Here is a 20,190-nt window from a genome sequence, read left to right as displayed (position 1 = left end):
GAACCAGCTTTTTGTTTCATTGATTCTTTGGATTGTTTTCTGTGTTTCTATTTTGTTGATTTCCTAAATGCAAATTTAACCCACATTTATGATTATGAAGAGTCACAGAAACAAACATCAATCCAGACTTCAGTATGCATTTGTTATTAATGAGCCTGCTTATCCTCTAGATGCTAGAAAGTTCTTATTCTACCTCATTACAGATACAATTGCCAGAGATTGCCTAACTTGAACACTATGTTTTCCTGGAACAGCACACATGTAGCATGAGGCTATGCATAGCCAGAGGGGTGAGCCTCAGTAAATGTGCATAGATTTTTCTGTGTTTGAATTCACTTCATTATCCAAATTCTTCCCTTTCTGAAATACTAATCCTTGAGGCTGCGGAGAACTTATTTCAATGTAGTGCTTTTTTTTTCTTTTTCAGGATATATATACAAAGACTATATCTTTATGGTCTTATATTAATAGCCAGCTAGATGAATTTTCAAATCCCTTCTTTGTGAATTATGAGAACCATGTGTTGTATCCTGTTGCTAGTATTAGTCACTTGGAATTGTGGGTAAATTATTATGTACGATGGAATCCACGGATGAGACCACAGGTAATTTTGTATTCTTTTTAAAAGAATAAGTCTTTCTTTTGAAATGAAGTTGGTATTATAAAAATGTGTGTATAGTAGATACTGACATATTGAAGGGGCTATTGTTCTTAGAAGTCAAGGCTCCATCTTTTGTGTTCCCATTTCAGAAGGTTCTACCCACATACCAACCCTGAACCACTTGCTGAGTTAGAGTTCCAACTCTTACATGTATGTCTTCTGACAAAAGTATGAAAAGATGAATGTATCATCTCTTGCTGTGTTTGCTTCTGAATCTTATAAATTTCTGGGAGGTATTGTGGGTGGCACCGCCCTCTGCAAGTGTACTTATGGAGGCAGTGGAGGCTTGGGAAAATGCACCGAGGTTCACTTCTAACATAATAAGAAGAGGATTGTGATGAGTTGTTGAGCAGCTACAGTAAAGTTTCCCTACCCTGCTACATAATTTCACAGTAAAGAAACAGGTTTTGACATTTTCAAAAAGGTACAGTGCACAACAGAGGCCAGTCAAGCAAGCCTCCCTCCCACTTGTTCTGTTCAGTGGCTGAGCTCTTGATGCTCCTGGAGTGCTCCCTGATCAGATATACCAGAGCTTCGACCCAGCCTTGCTCTCCACCCTTAGTATTCTCCACATTGAAGCGCGGTTAATAAAAGCTCAGAGACAGATATTGGGGTTCAACCTGAAGATCTGAAAAGCAAAGCAGCCAGCCACTGGCTCTTACCTCTACTTCAGTCTGAAATGGCGATCCTGCCTCCAGGAATCTCAGAATGAGACTGTGACTGAGAGCTGCCCCCTCCCATCTTATATTGCTCTCTAGGGCTGGGATTAAGGGTGTGCACCACTACTGCCCGGTTTCTCTGGCAAACTAGTGTGTCTACTGGGATTAAAGGTGTGTGTCACCACTTGCCTGGACTATAAGGCTGACCAGTGGGGCTGTTTTACTCTCTGATCCTCAGGCAAGCTTTATTTACTAAAATACGAGTGAAATGCTTCTGTACCACATAGGTAGCCAGGCCTGGCAGGGTCTAGGTCTAGAAAGATGTCATACAGAGGCAGCCTTCTGCTGCGATTTTTGTTGTTTCTTGAGTTTAATGATCTGGTGGTTTAAAGGACAGCTAACAGGAATATGTTGTTAGGTTTTGCTTTAACATCACTAATTTCATCATCCAAGGACCAGAAACTCATCCTGCTCCTGATCTGTCCCTCACCTGAAGTCTGCACACTCTATTTCTTCCTTAAGCCCTGCTAGCTAGGGGAAAGTTGAAACTACTCCTTTCTGTTTTCTTTGCCCAGAATGGAACTCCAGGTGCTACCATCACTTTGCTTACCCCCCCTCACCTAGACAGCGTGCACACTTTTGCACTCAGCTGTGCCCTTCAGCTGACACGTACATATCTCCTCCCCTGATCTTCTTTTGTGTGACGTTGCAGCCCAGGCTGAGGTCACTGGCCTCATTTTCTGATGCTTTCCTGTTAAATTCCAAATGTTCCACATGGCTAGAGCTTTCTTCCTCTACATTCTGAGTTAGCCCTGCCACCCTTGGACCTCGGGAATATTCTCTGAAACTATGTGATCAGACTGAGCCCAGCACTTGCCCTCCTTGCAAGGCCAGGCCCTAGGTCCAGGCCCTATGCTCCCCATGGCCTATACCTCTACTGCCCCTTCTCTTTCAGTGCTAGTGGCTCAGCAGAGCCCCACAGAGATGGAAGTGCAAGGGGCATGTCTGTCCTTCACTGCAATCCAGAAATACTTGCCTTTCTGACCTTATCAGTATTTTTGTACTGGGCTATTTCAGGGTCCGATGAGCACTTCTTTTTCAGTAAGTAGAATCAGATTTATCAAAAATATATTACTATTTTATTAGTGTGTGTTGTACAATGGCACATGCAGGGGTTTCATTATGACATTTCCATATATAACACAATATTATTTGATTATAATAAGCTGTCATTGCCCACTTACCTATTCACCCTTTCCCCCTTCCATATCCCTCATAGTTCTCCCTTACTTACCATGTTTCCCTTGCCCAGATTTCTCATGTGGCTTAGGAAACAAAGCGTGTATTCCACTTGCAGCAGCTTCCTCCTGTTGTATATTTTTGTCATGCTTAGGCACCTGACTAACAGAAAAGTTGGGCTATTATACCATGTTGCAAACTGGCCACTTTATATTACTTAGAAAAGGCTGCTAGAGTTGTCTTGATGACTCATGACGAGGCATATAGAGTGGGTTGAATGTCTTTAGCATTAGTGGAATACCAAGTCAGTGCACTCTGGGACCTGAGTGGCTTCTCAGGGACTGCAGGAGTTGCCATCTGCCCATACCCATACTCTGTACTCATCAGGTTGCAAACTTGAAGGGTGGTGAAGCTAGGTAGAAAGCATCCTCATAGCTATGTAGATTCCTTCTGCTAGTGCTTAGCAACACGTCTTCATTGCACACTCCTGCAGTGGAGGGCTTCCAGGGACCAAGTCATTCGTAAAACTTATAGCCTGCAAGAGAGTCTGTCTCTAAGTGCAAACTGCAAACAGTTTCCTATAAAGGTAAGCAAATCAGGGTTCAGCATGTTGAGGGCAATGAGGAGCCATAGCATTGCTGCTATCTTGCACCTCTGTGTTTCACTGAGCATATAACTTCACTTAATACTCATGAAAGTCCCACACAAAGAGTGAAAGAAAATGACAGAAAGAAACCAGAACTCATCCAGCACCTTGCTGCCTGGTACATGTTGGCATGCACATGCCCCTGTCCAGGGTCAAACTCCATCTTTATCAGTGATTTGCTGCCAGATCTAGAACAAGGTCCTGAGCCTTCATAGGGGCATGTAAGCATGATCTGTACCAAGTAGTTCATAGTACCATGCTGTCATACTGGCCAAGTGGCAGGCATGGGAAGGCAGCACTCTGTTTTCCCTACACAGTGCTGTGCAAAAGGGAGAACTGAGAAGGCTATCTACGAGTCATAGTTTCCCCTAAATGTAGCAAACGCATACCAAATACCTCCTAAGTATGCTGAGCATACAGTGTTTTGGGAGGCCACGCAGAAGTTTGGTGACAGCAATTCTAGAGGGGTAGGTGACATTTGTGTGGCAAGGTCAGGTTGTGTTCAGAAAATATTGCTTCTCCACTGCCAGCATTCAAATAGAGGAAAGGGTGATGCACTGAAGACTGGGGCTGGGAAATATACAGGTAGATGGTGTGGATAGAAAATGGTGGCACACTGAGCCAGCTGAAGTAGAGAAAAGTGTGCAGAAGAAAGTAAGGACACAAGACATCAGGTTTCTGAGACAAAGAAGTAGTAAAATTGGCCACTGAGGGCCTCTGTATCAGCATCCAGCAAAGGATGAGTATGGTGTATGGCAGTGGGTATCCTCTTAGCGCCCTCTTGGCTTGAATCTTATACATGCCCAAGAGATAGACATGACTGGCCTTTTCCTGGGCATTTTCTCTAATATAATCACATTGTAGCTAAGCCTCAGGGTTTTGTATTCCTTCAGGCATGCCTCTGCATACCTAAAAATGAAATTAAAATGTGAGAAAACATACCAAAAGCTACATGAAAATATAAGGCGATAGCAGTTCACTGAGCAACCATGGGTCTCAGACCCTGCATGTTTTGCTCCCAAGATCCCATGTGGGTTACTGATGAAGACTTGATTGCAAAGTATTATTACCACCTGTGACTGGGCTAAATGATCCCATGCCTGTGGTAAATAAGACAGACATCTTGAGAGGAATGGAGCATTCCCCCAGAGCACAATGGCCTCTAGAGCCAGCCTTTGCTATGTGATAATGGTGTTTCTGACTTTCTCTTTCTGGAGCCTGCCAAAATGGAGTTTGGGTTTGTTTTTTTTTTTAAACATTTCTGTTGTTTGAGACACCTGGCTGTCTTTGTTTGTTCTCCTCCTGTCAGTCTTGCTGGGTCTCTCCCATCCCACTAAGAAGGATGATTGCCAATAACACTCAGAATGATAGTTTCAAGTATTTGGGGTGTAGAAGCAGGACCTGGTGAGAGGTGGGCCAGAGAAGTAGGCTGGCCTTAGAGGCCAAGCTCAGGGTCTTACTCTTAGTCCTGAGGAAGTAGACACTGAGGAGTGGTATGTGGTGAGCCATATTGTCTCCCTGAGGCTTAGGACCAAATCCAGTCGCTGCTGTGTGTACAATGAACTGGAAAGGAAACAGGGCTCTCCAGACCCTGCCCATGCCTCCTTTGTCCGCAGCTGGTGACCTTTGCTGCTCAACATCACCCCCAGTCTAAGAAATCTATATGGTCACTTTTGTCTATAAGGGAAAAGCTGGGTCTCCAGTCTGGGCTACTAGTAGGTACTGAGGGTGTCTGTTAGCTTAGAAAGCTGGGTGTGATGAGCATAAACATGAGGACCTTCTCATCGCTTTGTTCTGCTCCCCCACCATCATCGGGGGGTCTAAAAGATAATCAGGGTGAAGCAATGAAAGTGCAGTAGTTGGGAAACAAAGGACTGGTCTCCTGGCGCACCTGCGTGCTTTCCGCCAGCTCCTGTTCCAGGTGATGAAACACAGAGGTCTGTGCTGAAGAGAGTGCTGACTTCCTGGAAGTGTTTATAAAATACACGAGTACAGGGCTAAAGGAGCTGGAGGCTGACGAACACTGCTTAGTCCGGCAGCTGCGAAGAAGCTGCTTGCACTTCCAACTCTTCCAAAGGCTGCCTTGTTGACTTGTGGCTACACCTGAACCTGTTTGCTCCTTCCTGAGAGCAAAGAGAATGGAGATTGAGGATGGCCTCCCTACCCCAGTGCCTTTTCATGCCTAGCTTGGTCCCAGGGGCTGCAGGACAGCCTGGGTAACCATCAAAAGGTCCTAACTTGTGGAGACGGAATCACTGTGCTGGTTAGTTTTATGTCAGTGTGACACAGGCTAATGTTATCTGGGAAGAAGGACACTCAACTGAGAAAATGACTCCATAAAACTGGCCTGTGGCGGATTTTCTTGATTGGTGATTGATGTGGGAGGGCAATGCCACCCCTAGCCTGATGACCCTGGGTTCTATGAGAGCAGGATGGGCAAGCCATGAGAAACAAGCCAGCAAGCAGCACCCCTCCATGGCCTCTTCTTCAGCTCCTACTTCCAGGTTCCTGCTTTGAGCTCCTGCCCTGGCTTCCCTTGGTGAGTGTGGCCTGAGAGCTGTAAGCTGAAACAAACCCTTTCCTCCTCGAGTTGTTCTGGGTTCTGGTGTAATATCACAGAAATAGAAATCCTGACCTTAGAAGACAGTCACTTACACTTGGTGAAACATTGCTCAGTGGTCAGGAGTCTGGGCACATAGATGTCTGGGTGGTAAAGGACCATTAGGCTATGAGCCTAGATACTGAAATGCTTTATTTGGAACAAACCATGCTCCAGCAGCATTGTGCTAACAGCCTTATCTCTGTTTACTGCCAGATGCCAATTCACCAGAATCTCAAGGAGCTGCTGGCTGTCAAGGCTGAGCTGCAGAAGCGTGTGGAAGATCTTCAGCGGGAGGTGGCCACACGAGCCATCTCAGCTTCTGAGAGAGGCTCCTCGCCTACCCACTCGGTCACTCCTGTCCACACCTCAGTCTGATGAACAAGGCCAGTGTCCTGGGACAACCATCCTTCTGCTCTACTGTCTTCCAGCAGCTCAGGGACCTGGCCAATGATTTTATGGTTCTAGCTTGTCATCTTAGGATTAGGTCCAGGGACCATTTGTGTGGCTAGGTGACAGCTCCTATTAGTAAGTTCTTTTATGTGAACAGCCTGTGACTTTCTTGAAGGCAGTCTCACAGGGGCATAAGATGTGACACCCACCCTGTGAGCTACCTTGTCTTGTACAGGTAGCTTGGGAAAAACTAGATTGAATACAGTGTGGTATTTCAGCTTAAGAGAATCTCCTACTACTTCTTTCCAAGTTAAGTCCTTTGTTAGGAACAACCTGTTCACGTATAGAACGCATCACAAGCCATGTGGCTTCTCTCAGCCTTTCAGCACAATTTGAAAACTGGTTCTAAATGAAATGCTAGTGTGGCAAATGGACCACTGCCACTTGTTCTACAGTTATCTTCATGCAAGAAGTCCTCCTGTACAATTGGTACAATATGTACTGTTGTGTACATACAAGGTATTTTTTAAAGAGAAACATGCCTTTATTTTCCTATGTCCTTTTTTATGTTTAGAATAGTTGTCTCAGGAGTCATCTGCTGAACTGTGCTGTATGAGAAATTCTTGCCCAACAGAGTTTATGCTGACTTTTGTGTGGTACATTTGAATTAAGATTTCAGATATGTCATCTCAGTGGCAATGTAGTATTGTTCTAACTCTGGGACTTGCCTTTTGAGGCGGCACAACCCATTCATTCACTGATAGAGGTAACAGAGAATTATGAATGCTCAGTCCTCAGGTTGTTGCAGGTAAACTGAAGGCTCAAGCAGCAATTCTGTGTGTGTGTGTTGACGGTTCTCTAAAAGATCAAGTCTTGGGAATTGTTCTGGCCATTGAACCCTGCATCCTACCACCTGTTAAGATGTCCAGCAGCCGTGTCAGAGCAAGTCTGCTTTCCCTGCTATATACCGGGACACCATGTCTTCATTTATCACAGTCCCTTCTCAGTTTACCTAATAGCTGCCTGTCCATTCTTTAAAGCAACCGATGTGTCACAGCTTTGGTTTAGAAAGCATAGCATGCTCTTCCTTCCTTGCTTTTCCTTTCTCGGAGCCACCCTTGGCTATCCAGGCCTCACTCCGCAGTTAACAAATGAGCTCTGCTACTCCAGCAGTCCTTCTAGGAATGAATTTCCCATCAGCTCCTCTGTGTGCAGTGCCAGCATCCCCACCCCCACTGACATGCCTAGTTTTGCATGTCACTAGGTCCTTCAGAGTTGGAGATGCGTTCAAAGCTGACAGAGTTGGCCCCTAAGCAGAGATGCATCACATCTTCCTCTGCTCAGCGTCAACTCACTGGATGCCATGTTGACCTCAGTTTTCAAAACATATTCGTAAAGGGTTTTCTACAGCTGAATACATAGAAAGTACATGATTTTTCAACTTGGAACATTCTGATTCTTACAGAAAACTATCCAACCATAAGATAACTAGAGACATTTATTCAAAGTTTGATAAGCTAAGATCAAGTCTCCATTTTTATCATCTAGGGGATGTTTCTAAACTATAGTTTGTCATATTAGTTTTGATTTATTCTCCTCATATATACGACACCTTATTTGTAAATGGGTAAACTGCCGTGCCTGAGGTAGGACTGCCATGAGTTCAGGGCCAGCTTTAACTGTATATTGAGTTCTGGACCAGCTGGGCTATATTGTGGAACCCTCTCTCAAAGTCAATACCAAAAAGAAAATAACACAAACTACAATATTTTTCCTTCATATAATTTTTAAAACTGGGAACATTTTCCTTAGAAATACTGTGTACTTCCCCAGCAACAACAGGACTACTAAACATAGGGTGGGCTGGATGATGCTTTGACAGAACCAGAGAAGCGATAGGGACCACTGCTTGGTGGTCAGCCACCCTGGCACAGATTGGGATCTGTCCCCTGGTCAGGCCACGTCCTCCCCCCAGCTGTGTGCCTGCAGCACCCCAAGGAATCTCCATTGGATTTTAAAGAAGCACAACAGAGTATTTCCCTTTGTATGTTTCTAGCACAGAACTGTTTCTAAAACAACTTGAAGTGTAGTTTTCTTATAGAAACAATTATTTCATGTTTGTTTTATTTAAGTACTAGAATGTAAAACCTTTAAGGTTCAGATTTTTAAACAACTAGTATAATATTGTATTTGCCTCATCTGATGCACTGTATCCCAACCTGTAATTAAAATTATAATATGTTTGCTCCCTGGTCTTTTTGTTGTCTCTTTTGACCGTTCCAGTAGCTTTCCATCTGAGGAAAGTGAGTACTAATAAAGTAGCATGTTGAATGCTTACTATACGCCTGCCACAGTTAATATATGTAAAGTGTCCAATGCTACTTGATTGACTTACTAAGTTGTCAGTAATTTAGTGTGAGTCTTGAGTGTTTGGGCTGGAACAGGTAGGTGATCTGATTTTCAAATCTGAAAGTCCCCTTATTCATAACCTTGAAGAAATGTTGAAGATACAAAGACCTGGAGTAAGCAGAAGCAGTGGTTCTCCTTATGCAAATACACTGTTCTCTTCAGTCCTTGTTGGCTCTATGGGACTGTGTACTTTTTTCAAGGTTCTAAAACCTAGTGTGAAATTATACCACCTCCTGTGTGCCACCATTCTTTAAGGGCATTACTCACCCTCTTCATGTGAATCATGGCTGAGTTAGCAAGAGAGCCCAATATTAGGCACAAGAGGGTTGGACTGCCTCCCAGACTGCCACCTGTAATAGTGCCCCATGGAAGAAAGCGCACTCATTCCTGGCTCACTTTCAGGTCTGAGCAGGATGTTCCAGAGTTACCTGGATGGTAGGGCCAATGTTCATCCTCTTGAAGGAACTGATGCTATGGCAAAGGTGCTCTGCTCCGGCCTCCCCTCATTCCAGTACATCAGACAGTTCCTATGCCGTGTGAGCCTACCAGCCCTGAAATTGGACACTTTTGGAGGGGACTAATAGCAAAACGCCAACCTGCCCAACACACACCTTTGGCTGGGGAAAGGGGAATGAAGTCAGTGTCATATCACAAATGACAGTAGGAAAAGATGGGTATCATCGGAACACAAGCTGTTGGATTCCATTTTGTTTAATGCAAACACTAGACCATTTACAATTCACACTTGGACACAAGCACATAAAACGATGTACAGGGATTCTGGCAGTCTCCAACATGTTTTCCTCGGAGAACTGGTACTAACTACAACCCAAATGGCTGAGACAGCAGGCCTGTCCCACAGCAGGGTGGGCAGTCCCCTGCATCAAGCCACTTGAGAATGTTGAGCTTTTTTGAAGTTCTTCCTGTCAAGTCACACCTCTAGAGATCTGATCTTGGCAATTGGCTCTTCCACTTTATTCACTTTCTCCTGTCTATTACCTGGGACTAGCCCAAGTTGGCCAGCTCAGCTTTCAGCGGGGACATAGAAGACCAGTCCCATGACTTCTGCAGGCCACAATGCCCCAGCAAGTATAAAATGCCAGTGGGAAGAAGGAGCCCGGCCCCTGGGATGAGACTGTATGAACAGGAGGCCGATGGCCCGCCCAGGCCTGTCCAGCCACTTAGCTAGCGCCTGCGGGCTGAGTGATGGGTTTTATGCAGAAGGGCTTTATGCAGAAGGCACCGAGGTAGCTAAGGGAGAGCAAAGTAGAGCTCTTTTTCACTGGAACCAGTACTATTGAGAAAACAATTTCACAAGAGGGCATTTATTTTACATCATGGCTGTGGGGTTCAAGGGCTTTTGCCATCAGACAGGCCTCAGCATAAAGGTAAAGTAGACAACCCCCCTGAGAGATTACCTTAGCTACACGTCAACAGGCCAGATACTAAAGTCTTCCTTAAGCCACCTCTAGCTCAGCACTGGCCAGAAGGTGGCATCGCTATCTCTTGATGTCCTTAGTGTCAGTGAGGCACAATTCTGAGGAAGCTGACAGCAATCTGACCAGCAAGTTAGAAGGTTCTGGAAACCGACACATCTTGCAAGCATCCCTTGCTAATTAACTTGCTGAAGAACAAAGGGGGCTTCCTGAGGCCATGTTTTTCTTCCATCTTGGTGCCATTTCCCCAGTGTTCCAGCCTCCCTATCAGATCCACAGACCTAGTCTGCCTGGGACCAAAGGCCAGTCAAAAGGGGCATCTCATAGCCCACAAGTACACACTGAGAACGAGTGTTCAGGCTGCTTGGAGACATGACACCACCAGCCCTCCACCATGAATAGTCTTTAAAGAACAAACACACTCAAGGCATGCATTAGACAGCACAAGGTTTCAGTGGTTTCTTAAGGTGGGTATTGCCTTATCCCAGCTCAGCGAATGTGAAGGAGCCAATTCACAGTCTGTGGAATATATGGGGCCATCATGTCATCCAGAGGAACTGTGAGTTTTGTAAGTAGGATCTTGGTTTCCCAGTGACACACGCTGTTTTCTGAAGTGCTTTTTGACAGGACAAACTATTAGTTCACATTAAATTAGCTTAGCTTTCAATTGCAGGGTTCACTGCAGAGCTCACAGAAGCCAAGAGCCAAAAGTCAAAGGAACAATCCAGGAAGTAGCCAGCTCTGGCCCAAACTAGGTGGTAGCAGGCATCTCTGGGCCTGGTGAAGCCCTAGTTCTTGGTTTCCTGTTATTTATCACAGTGAACATGGCCAGAGCCCTCTTCACTATAGCAGTGAGGACAAGCTACAGGACTACAAAGGCAGCAGTGACATTCCACTTGGCTAAACCAGCTTCCCTACCCCCTCCCCCGTCCCCATTTGCTCCTAGTAAAGCAGCAACCATGCTTCTGGTTTCCATGTTCATTCTCAGGCTCTGTAGCTCTTGCTACCCAAATAAGATAATGTACAAGGCATTGGTCAGCACCTACCCCAACCTGGTAGAAAACGTGTTTCCAATGCAGAAGTTACCAGGCCAGCCAGAGACCCTTATGGAATCAGATGGGAATCAAGCCGGCAAGTCACAGCTCCCACGTTCTCCAGATTCCTAAACTCAGGGTGAGGTGACTGTGAGATGCATGCTTGCACTAAAATAACTAAAGAGCTCGTGCCCCACCTGGACAAGCTTTCTGGAAGCTGAGCAATAGAAACCCGAAGTTGTGGAGAGAACAACAAAATGTTTTTAAACGCCTAGGTGTGTGTGTGTGTGTGTGTGTGTGTGTGTGTGTGTGTGTGTGTGTGTGTGTGTGTGTGTGTGTGTGTGTGTGTGTGTGTGTGTGTGGTGCACTTGGTGCTGGCCGATCTGCTTCTTGCAGAGGCTCCACTTGTACCAGACGCTAGCTGAGCAACCTGCTTACAGCTCTTAGTGGCCAGTGTCCCAGCAAGGCCTCCGGCATTCTAGATGAAGAGTCTCATAGGACCTAGGGATTGCTTACGCAGAAATGTTCTCCTTCAGCGCTGTCTCCACCATCCTCTGGGACACCCTCACCTTGGTCTCCCTCCTTCTTCCCATGCTAAGGCTGAAACAGGCTGTCTCTTTGACCCAGCAACTTGTAATGCTCGTGATCTGCTCAAGGCAGGTCTCAGGTCTCAGCACCAAGTCTCTTCGGAGTCACCATACTCTGCAGGACAGGGCACAGAAACGACACTCACAAACACCTAAGGTTTGTTTGTACAGAAAATTCAGTACAATAAGAAGCCAGTGGCATGAGAAGAAACTTGAGGAAAATGTCAGCAAATGAAATCTGGAGCTGGGTCCCAAGCAGTGGCACCCTTCCTGTGCACCTGCCACTGAACAGGGCCTCAGATCCGGGGTGCCTCAGGTGGTGGAGGCTCTGTAGACTGTGTTTCTTGTTTGGAGTATGTCACTGGGAAGAGAAGACATGTGTTAGGGGAGTTTGCGACCTCTGCTCTACCCAAGTCCCGTTAGCAGTTTAATTCTGTGCTGCATGGGCAGGTCAGCACCTCCGAGGCCTGCTCACCGAGCCCTGTAGGGACTGCCATGAGTCCTGGATGCAAAGTCCAGGTTGGGTCAAGGGGAGTAAAGGTAGATGCCTGTCAGGCTGCACAAAGAGCCCTGCCTCCATTTCCTCATCTAGAAAATGGGCACGCTTCTGGATTAGTGGCTCTAAAGCATTCATCACAGCCCTTGGGTGTTCATCAGGGTTGGTGGAAGAATTACAGCTGTGACAGAATCCACACCTCTGCACTGCACCCAGGCCATTTCCATATCTGTGGTGCTGCACTACCAAATAACTTGCAGAAGCAGTGGCCTGGGGACCTGACTCTCCATTACAGACCAGGCAGAGCCTCATCCCTCCTCAGCACCAGCCTCCATAGCTGCCATCCTGTAGCTCTGCTCTTTTTGTCTCCTTGTTGGTGCCAGCACAGGCTCAGCTTTGGGAGAGCAGGCTACCTCACTGCCGCATGAAGCCATGCTTCCCCAGGAGCAATCTCGGGCCATAGGAATGGTCCTCTCCCTCTTCTTTGGCCTTACCATATGTAGCCTCTAATTACTGGTAGCCACTGAACCCCAAAAGTGCTCAATAACCCCACAGAGGATAACAGAACTGGCTTTGAACTATGTGTCTCCTTGTCATTAGCCATTTTCTAACTGAAAGCTCTAGAGACCATTACAGGTGAACATACACCTGCAATCCCAGCACTCAGGAGGTAGAAGTGGAGAATCAGAAATTCAAGGCTACTCCTAGCTACAAAGTGAATTTGAGGCTATCTTGCCTACCTGAGATTCTGTCACAAACATACAAAAGTTGAAAACAGAGTAGAGGTCTAGATGCAAACCTTTCCCATGGATAAGCATGCCCAGGCCATATGTGTGTTTTAGCATAGAGGTAAGGTGTCCTGGACTCACATCCAGATGATTCCACAGTTAGGGCTGAGCAGCAAAAGTACCTAGAAGTCATCACCATGGTGCCAGTGTCCCCATTCTTAAGAAACAGGGAGGCCAGCTGACCAGTCACAGGATACAGGCAGACCTGGGCCCCTGAAGTTTTTGTAATGAGCAGACATTCCAGAAGCAGATTCTTATGGGCCTCCCTAACCCAGGTGTCTTCAGTGTTGGAGCCACTGAATTTGGAAAGCCTTCAGAGGGAGGCACTGATGGAGAAGTCCTCACCTTGGGGTTCCTCACACACAACGGCTTCCAGGTTCTCCCCCTTCACGTAGTCTGCATTGAGGCCCTCTGCAAAGAGCAAGAGCAAAGTCAAGGAGGGAACAAAGGAGCCCTCACGACTGAGAACTCCTGACTGTGTCTGCTATGACAGTAACCCTGCCAGAATCAGCCCCGTCCCTGAATCCCAGCATATCATCTTTGAATCAAAGACTGGCCACCAAGGAGCACATTGCCCAGGACCATCACCATCCTCGCAAACAGCATCATGCATCAAATACCCAACAATCCCCTTGCCCCTTTCCATAAAGGACCACTACAACCATGTCAAGGCAAAGAAGGTACCAGATGACAGGGCTCCAGACCATCCATAAAACCATATGAGGCCCAGAGTCCAGGGAGGTAAAGAGGGAGCCAAGAGTTAAGGGAATGATTGATGGATGCAGGGTAAGGAGGGGCAGATATAGATGCACAGGAGCTCTCTCTGGAAATGCCAGCGTGTGACCTTCCCAGCGACTGCATGCACAAGGAAGCCACAGGAATGACTATTGTCCTTCCTCATACTTGGAGGACCCAGGGTGTATGAGCAGCTGTTCCAATCTAGTTTGTAATCAGTGTCTCCCCCCCCCCACATTATCCTCAAGGACAATGAAGCAACTCAACAAAGCATCCTCTTCACTCGGTCAAAGGTTACCCATCACTCAAGGACTTGGAGCAGCGCTATACCCCTGTGCCAGAGTCTTCTGTGTCTTCTCTCTTAACTGAGGGCCTGCAGGGAAAATGGGTTCTGATTCTAACTGACCAACTCACTGGACACAAGTCATTTTCCTGGATTTTACCGGACATAATAGCTGTTGGGTTCAAAGGGAAAGTCAGATGGGCCTGTGAAAAACGTAGGTAGTATTCTTCAGCAGGGGTGCTTAACTACCATGCAAAGCCAGGCAGGCGATGGCCCCAGTGCCAATGGGCAGGAGCTGGAAGACGTGCCCTGGGCTTCCAGTCCACTGCCCATACTCCCATTTGGCAAGCAGGAGATAGCCTTTTTCCTCCAGTGGCTTCTGGGATATGTTCACTCATGGGTATGAGTGCCCCCCACCCCATGGACATGCCTGACTCCAGTTATCTTGGGCCTGGGAATAGATGAGGTGGCAGCCTTACAACATGTCAGGAAAGGCTACAGATGGTATGGTCACAGGCAAATTGGTGAATGCCGGGGAGAGAGGCTAGGTAGAGAGCAGGGAGAAGGGAATAGGGAGGCTTCCAGGGCCAAAGCACAAGAAACATGAGAAGTCAAAACGCATGGTTACCTTGCCCTTCTGCTGCATCCAAAGGCAAGACACGAAGCTTAGAACTCTGGAGTAAGAACTCAGCTCCGGGCAACAAACCCTTTGGGTATTTACATGAGATTCACCGATACTTGGCCCTGAGGGTGGGCAGGGGAACTGAGTGTTCCCAAAATGGGAACCTTTGGTAGCAACAGAGGTTGGAGGCCAAAGAGGTAGGGGCAGGTCCTCCTGACATCCATCTCCCTGGGGCTTTCCAATCACTGGAGGCCACGCTTGACTCCAATCAGCAATCCAGTCAGACAGCGGAGATCAGAAGCACACACCTGTTTCTTACAAAGCTAACCACCCACACAAGCACCCTTGGAGTCCTTCCTGATCGTGCACTATCACAGTGGCAGTGACATTGCCTCACAAAGCTCCAGAATGGACAGTCAAGACAGGTGCAAGCTGAGTCTAGTCAGACATGGAAATTGCAGCCTAATCCAGGCTCGAACAAGGTCAGCAGGGGGCGCTGTGGCAGCACAATGCAGCATGGCTGCTGCAGTCCCAGACTGGCCAGAGAGAAGGCTCCTTGGGAGAGGCCACCCCATGCCAGAACAGTAAGAGCAGAAAGGAGGGATGCAGAGGGGAAACGACAAAGGCCGGGAGAGGACACCCCAGGCCGGAACAGTAAGGCTGTATCCTGGAGAAGGCAGAGCACATAGAAAGGGGAAATGGCTATGGAGAAGGAAGACTTCCTGGGGACAGGGAGAAAGCCAAATGGCCAGGACTTTAAATGTCAAGTTTAGTTCAGGGTCTGGGCTGTGACTTGTAATCAATCATCAGGGAAAGTGGGGAAGTCCAGTATATTTCAACGGTTCTCCCTGAAGAAGGCGAGGTGCAAGGCAGACAGTCAAAGAGGAACGGACGGGCAACCAGAAGAGGGAAACATGTGGGGCTTGTCAAGAGTAGGCACCGCAGGACTGCAGACTTCCAGCTTGGGAGGACAGACGCAGGAGCGGGAGAGACAATGAAGTCTAAGGTCCCAGTCCCATGTAAGCAAGTCAGCCTGCCTAGCCTGCTTGTTTAGCTTGGGAGCGCTCCTAACCGCCATCTCCTTAACAGAGCAAGTGGGACAGATGAGGGATGGACCCAGACCCTCGCAGTCTCCCTCCCTTTGTGCCTCTCTGGCCTCACTGAAACCCGTCCACCTCATGAAGCTATGCTAGGCCTCTCCCATCAGTCCCTGTGACCCCACTGTTAAGCCTGTAAATGTTACCTTATCTGGGATAGGGATCTTGCCAACACAAGTAAGGATCTCAGAATGCCTGCATTCAGGATTTAAGTTGGAGACAGCATTAAAGTAATGTAGTCACAATCCAAGGAGCACCTGGATCGCCTGGAAAGCTAAAAGATGTGGTGCAGCATCTTCTCCAAGGTCTCTGCAAGGAGTGTGGTCCTATGGGTACCTGGTTTGAGACAATGCCTTACACTATAGACCAGGCTAGACTGAAACTCACTTTGTCGCACAGATTGCTATAGAATCCCAATCCTCCTGCCTCAGTCTTACTAATGCTGGGGTTATGGGCATGGCCATCACATTCAGTTGTTTGCAATCACAACAGTTCTCGGTCCTAGAAACCACAAGAAGCTAAGAACGCTGAGTAAGGAAGAGTTGCTCACTAGTGAACTGCTCTGGTATGCCCTGATGGCTCCCACATCGGGGCAGGGAAAGAGGCTTTGGGTCTGAAGGACTTGCAACCTCTTCATTGCTAAAGCTGAATCCTGGACTGGCTTCCCTAACCACATAGGAGGAGAAATGATGAGAAAACCATGGCACAAATGGACCTGCTACAGTGCCTCCAACAGAATTAGATGTTCGGCAGTTGCGAAGACAGATCCAGGCCTCCAGCTGGTCCCAGGCCTACCCATCACTGTCTAAGAGCATCACTGAGCAGGAGACTGGCTAGAAATTAATAAAAAACTATTTGCTAAATGATATTAATGACTTTGATCAGTCACACAGAATAGCATGTTTCCCTCAGTTAATTCCTAACTTTGCCATAGCTCAGGTTCAAAGCGTTATCTTTTTACCTCTTCACAAGGCCATCTTGAGAATGCTTAGGTAGGAAAAATCTAGTCTTCATCCCCAAATATTTCCATGTTCCTACCCACCCTAGCACCAAGCATGTAGCATCCCTGACAAAAATGCTCTATGAGAGCTAAAGGAATAGGCAATATTGTGGTCAGATGATAAAACAGTCGTCATGCCCACACACAAAGAATCCCAGAAGCCAGGTTAATTTCCTGAGAATCTGGTCCAGGGGCCACCAAAAGCGGAAGCCCATGCCAAGGACATTTAGAGACCAAAGGAAATGGCCCTAAGCTTCCCAGAAATTAAAAAAAAAAAATCTGAGAAAGGCAAGGAAAGGGAGAAAGTATGGCCGAATCATGCACCCTCCCCTGAAGTAAACCTTGCCAGCCCAAAACTGGAGACATTCTACTTGACATAGTGATGCTGTGGTACTAAAACCAACAAATCTGGTCCTTCTGTTCTCCCTCAACAGCATCCTCAGAGGCTCCACGCCATGGAGTAAAAATAGTCTAAGAGCCTCCATAACTATGTGATTCAGCCACAGGTGCCATACTTGTGGCTACAGCCTACAACAGAAGCAATCTGGCCTCGACAATTCCAGCTCATAGAAAGTCAGAATCACTCAATGAGAGATCTTCCATTACTACCCCTCAAACAACTTAGGAGTTCATACATTTTTAAATGATCTGACTTGAAGAGGAGCAGAGGGCATCCGAGTGGTGACATATCAAGAAATCAAGAGCAGAAAGGGTACCTCCAGAATCACAAAAGGCCTGGAGATGTCCAGTGACATGTCAAAGAGACTCGAGGATACTATACTATTCTGATTGTCAGTACAGGGGCTATGACCCTGGGCCTCTAAAGGCCCCACATCCCCGAGGAGAGATCTCGGGTCATAAGTATCTCTCATTTCTGGCTCCATGCGCTCTTCCAGACAAGGATAACCTTCAGCTTGGCCTGATTTTGCCTCTAAGAATGTACAAGATGTGCCTGCTAGGAAGCCTGCTGCTATTAAGCAAGTGGGGGAAAGGATGAGAACCTGCCTGGCCCCTTTTCCCTGCTTGGATGCATACTTACGCTGAATGCTAAAGCAAAACTTCTTCTGCTGGTAGGAGATATAGCTGGATACAGCTCCAATCAGGGCCATGGCCAGGGCACTGGCCACACCTGCAATGGTGCCAGTTTCTGTCGACATGCCTGGACATGGAAGAAGGGAGAGAACTGAGTAGACAAGACCCCAACTCCAAAGTGCCAAAAGTTCATTCAGGATTCTGCTGCTCTGAGAGTCCCCAGTTATGCTGACTCAGATGTCCATAGTTTCCAAGTGCAGGCAAAAGAGCTATGCCACAGATACCTACGGCACAGCAATGACATGGTGCCCCTTGGATTTACCAAGTGCTTCTGGTCTTCCATAAAGACTTTCATCTTGAGAAACACAAGAGGCAGATTGCAGTCCTCTCTTACAGAGACATACCCAATTATCTGTGTCTCATTAGGTTTTCCACTGGGCCACCTATCCCAGGGCCTAGCTCTTCATGTTATGTCCACTGAGTGGGTGCTCTTCTCTGCTATTTGCCTCCTGATTCTATTGGTAACTGGTGATTGAGATGTGAACTATCCCTCCATAGGTTCATGAGGTGAAGGCTTCCTTTATGCAGAATGAGGAGCAGTACTAGCTTTGAAAAGTAACTGGATCATGAGGTTCCACCCTCAATAAGGGATGGAGTTGCAGTGGAATGGATTTCAGAGCTTTGTTATAACAGCCAGCTATGTATTGCTAAGAACCCATGAGGTGGGCTGAGTACCTTCTCCACCATGGGTATTAGCCATGATACTTCACTTGCCCACAGGTCCAAAGGCATCCGGGTCAAGAGACCATGCACTAGCACCTCGAAAGCCATGAGCAGCATATGCTTTATTTTCTTTTATTTCTCATGATGATGGAAAGCTGACTAACAGAAACATTTGGGGAAGGCCAGGAAAGAGAAACTCTAAGACCAAAGTGGGCCAGTCTTCTTTTTCCTTGTGGTTCCAACAGAAACCTTGGGCCATAGATACCCACCAGATCCAGGGTCATCAGTGCCGCCATAACCGCCACCACCTGGGGAAAGGACAAAGGCATTTAGCATCCGCTTTAACCCCTAAGGCCCCAAGATGAGTAGGTTCAGGCCTCCAGAAGGCCTAGTGAAATGATTATTTCTATACACTGAGCTCTTGTTACATACAATACTCCCTAGGCTCTGGCTTAAAGCTTAGTTCTTCATTATCCAATAGGGACAGTTCACTTAGCATCCCCATCTTACAAGGGACAGAGCAAAGGCTTGCAGGCAGATAAAGGATGACCAAAAAGCAATTAGACCTGGGACAGAGCAAAGGCTTGCAGGCAGATAAAGGATGACCAAAAAGCAATTAGACCTGAGTGTAAGTTACAACACCAAGTAGTATCTGCTGCACATCTAGACCAAAATAGTTGAAGCATAAACACATACAAAGACATAAGACCACATATAATATTTTCATATCCAAAAGTTCTCAAATATTATAGAGATGCAGAACAGATTAACACTGATGCTAATTTAGGTTAGGGAGAATGAGGGAAGGACATAGGAGAGAGTTCCTTGTGACAGAATGATTTCTTTGATTATGGTGATATATTACCATCACATGATAAAACTGTTAGGCTAACACATGCACACTTCCCCAGAGAGAGACCCCCCCATTCCTGCTGAACAACTCCTTGACAAGCAACAAGTTGCCATGTCAACTTGTCTTGAGTTCATCCTAGGGCCTCATGCTCACGGACAGAAGATGATGTTCTCAGGAAATTGGTGGAAATTGGGGAGGACTATTTTAGGAGAGACTCTTCTAGGACGTGGAGACAACAAGCTCTTCTATGATGGTGGACGCGACAACACTGACATTTCCCTCTCCAGTCAAAGGGTCTCGGTTTCTAAGTGTTAAAACACTCCGCTGGAGTAAAGGAAGGTTATGGGGTGAGCAGGTGGGATGCGGGGACTCTGTACCTTCCACTCGGTTTGCTATGAGCTTAAAACTACTGTAAAACCAAGTCTTGGGAGGGAAAATGAAGTTTGTTATGTTACTACGTGGAGCTGAATCTTCTAGTTTAAAAGCATTTTATAAACATCTCTGATTGCCTATTTACTGAAAGAGGGGTTTAAGAGAACCAGATGTTTTTGGAGAGAACCTGAGTCAATTTTCAGCACCCACAAGGTGGCTTACAACCATGGATAACTCGGGTTCCAGGGGATCTAGCACTCTCTTCTGGCCTCCTTAGGCACCAGGCATGCAACGAACACACGAAGGCAGACAAAACACCCAAACACATAAAACATTAAATAGTTAAATAAAATATGAAAACAGCACCAGCATTGTTGTTCTGTTCTGTTTTTGAGGCAGGGTATATAGCCCAGGCCAACCCGAAACTCCAGATCTTCCTGCCTTACCCTGGAACCTTCCTAATGCTGTGACCCTTTATTACAGTTCCTCATGTTGTGGGGACCCCAACAATAACATTATTTTTTTT

The 20,190-nt window shown here is 46.7% G+C and overlaps 2 protein-coding genes across 9 annotated transcripts in view; one reads left to right on the top strand and one right to left on the bottom strand.

Moving 5' to 3' along the window:
* Nucleotides 1–8,852, top strand: part of Mtmr1 (myotubularin related protein 1) — a 67,143-nt gene extending 58,291 nt beyond the window's left edge. For 3 of the 6 annotated variants that reach the window (XM_013354472.2, XM_013354473.2, XM_026777069.1), the window contains 2 exons: nt 428–604; nt 6,021–8,852. In XM_013354472.2, the coding sequence (XP_013209926.1) occupies nt 428–604; nt 6,021–6,182 (339 nt within the window). In that variant the 3' untranslated portion in view covers nt 6,183–8,852. The remainder of the gene's footprint in view (nt 1–427; nt 605–6,020) is intronic. The other 3 variants (XM_005369182.3, XM_026777070.1, XM_026777071.1) reach the window with 1 other exon arrangement.
* A 464-nt stretch (nt 8,853–9,316) lies between these two features.
* Cd99l2 (CD99 molecule like 2) overlaps nt 9,317–20,190 on the bottom strand; it is a 90,377-nt gene continuing 79,503 nt past the window's right edge. Inside the window, exons 8-12 of one of the 3 annotated variants that reach the window (XM_026777081.1) lie at nt 18,709–18,747; nt 17,724–17,843; nt 14,594–14,605; nt 13,293–13,358; nt 9,317–12,024 (exon numbers count right to left, since the gene is read on the bottom strand). In XM_026777081.1, coding sequence (XP_026632882.1) covers nt 11,960–12,024; nt 13,293–13,358; nt 14,594–14,605; nt 17,724–17,843; nt 18,709–18,747 — 302 coding nt within the window. In that variant the 3' untranslated portion in view covers nt 9,317–11,959. The remainder of the gene's footprint in view (nt 12,025–13,292; nt 13,359–14,593; nt 14,606–17,723; nt 17,844–18,708; nt 18,748–20,190) is intronic. The other 2 variants (XM_026777082.1, XM_005369180.2) reach the window with 2 other exon arrangements.

This window comes from Microtus ochrogaster, unplaced genomic scaffold (genome assembly GCF_000317375.1).
Source record: "Microtus ochrogaster isolate Prairie Vole_2 unplaced genomic scaffold, MicOch1.0 UNK45, whole genome shotgun sequence".
Lineage (NCBI taxonomy): Eukaryota > Metazoa > Chordata > Mammalia > Rodentia > Cricetidae > Microtus > Microtus ochrogaster.
This window is presented reverse-complemented; position numbering and strand designations above follow the sequence as displayed.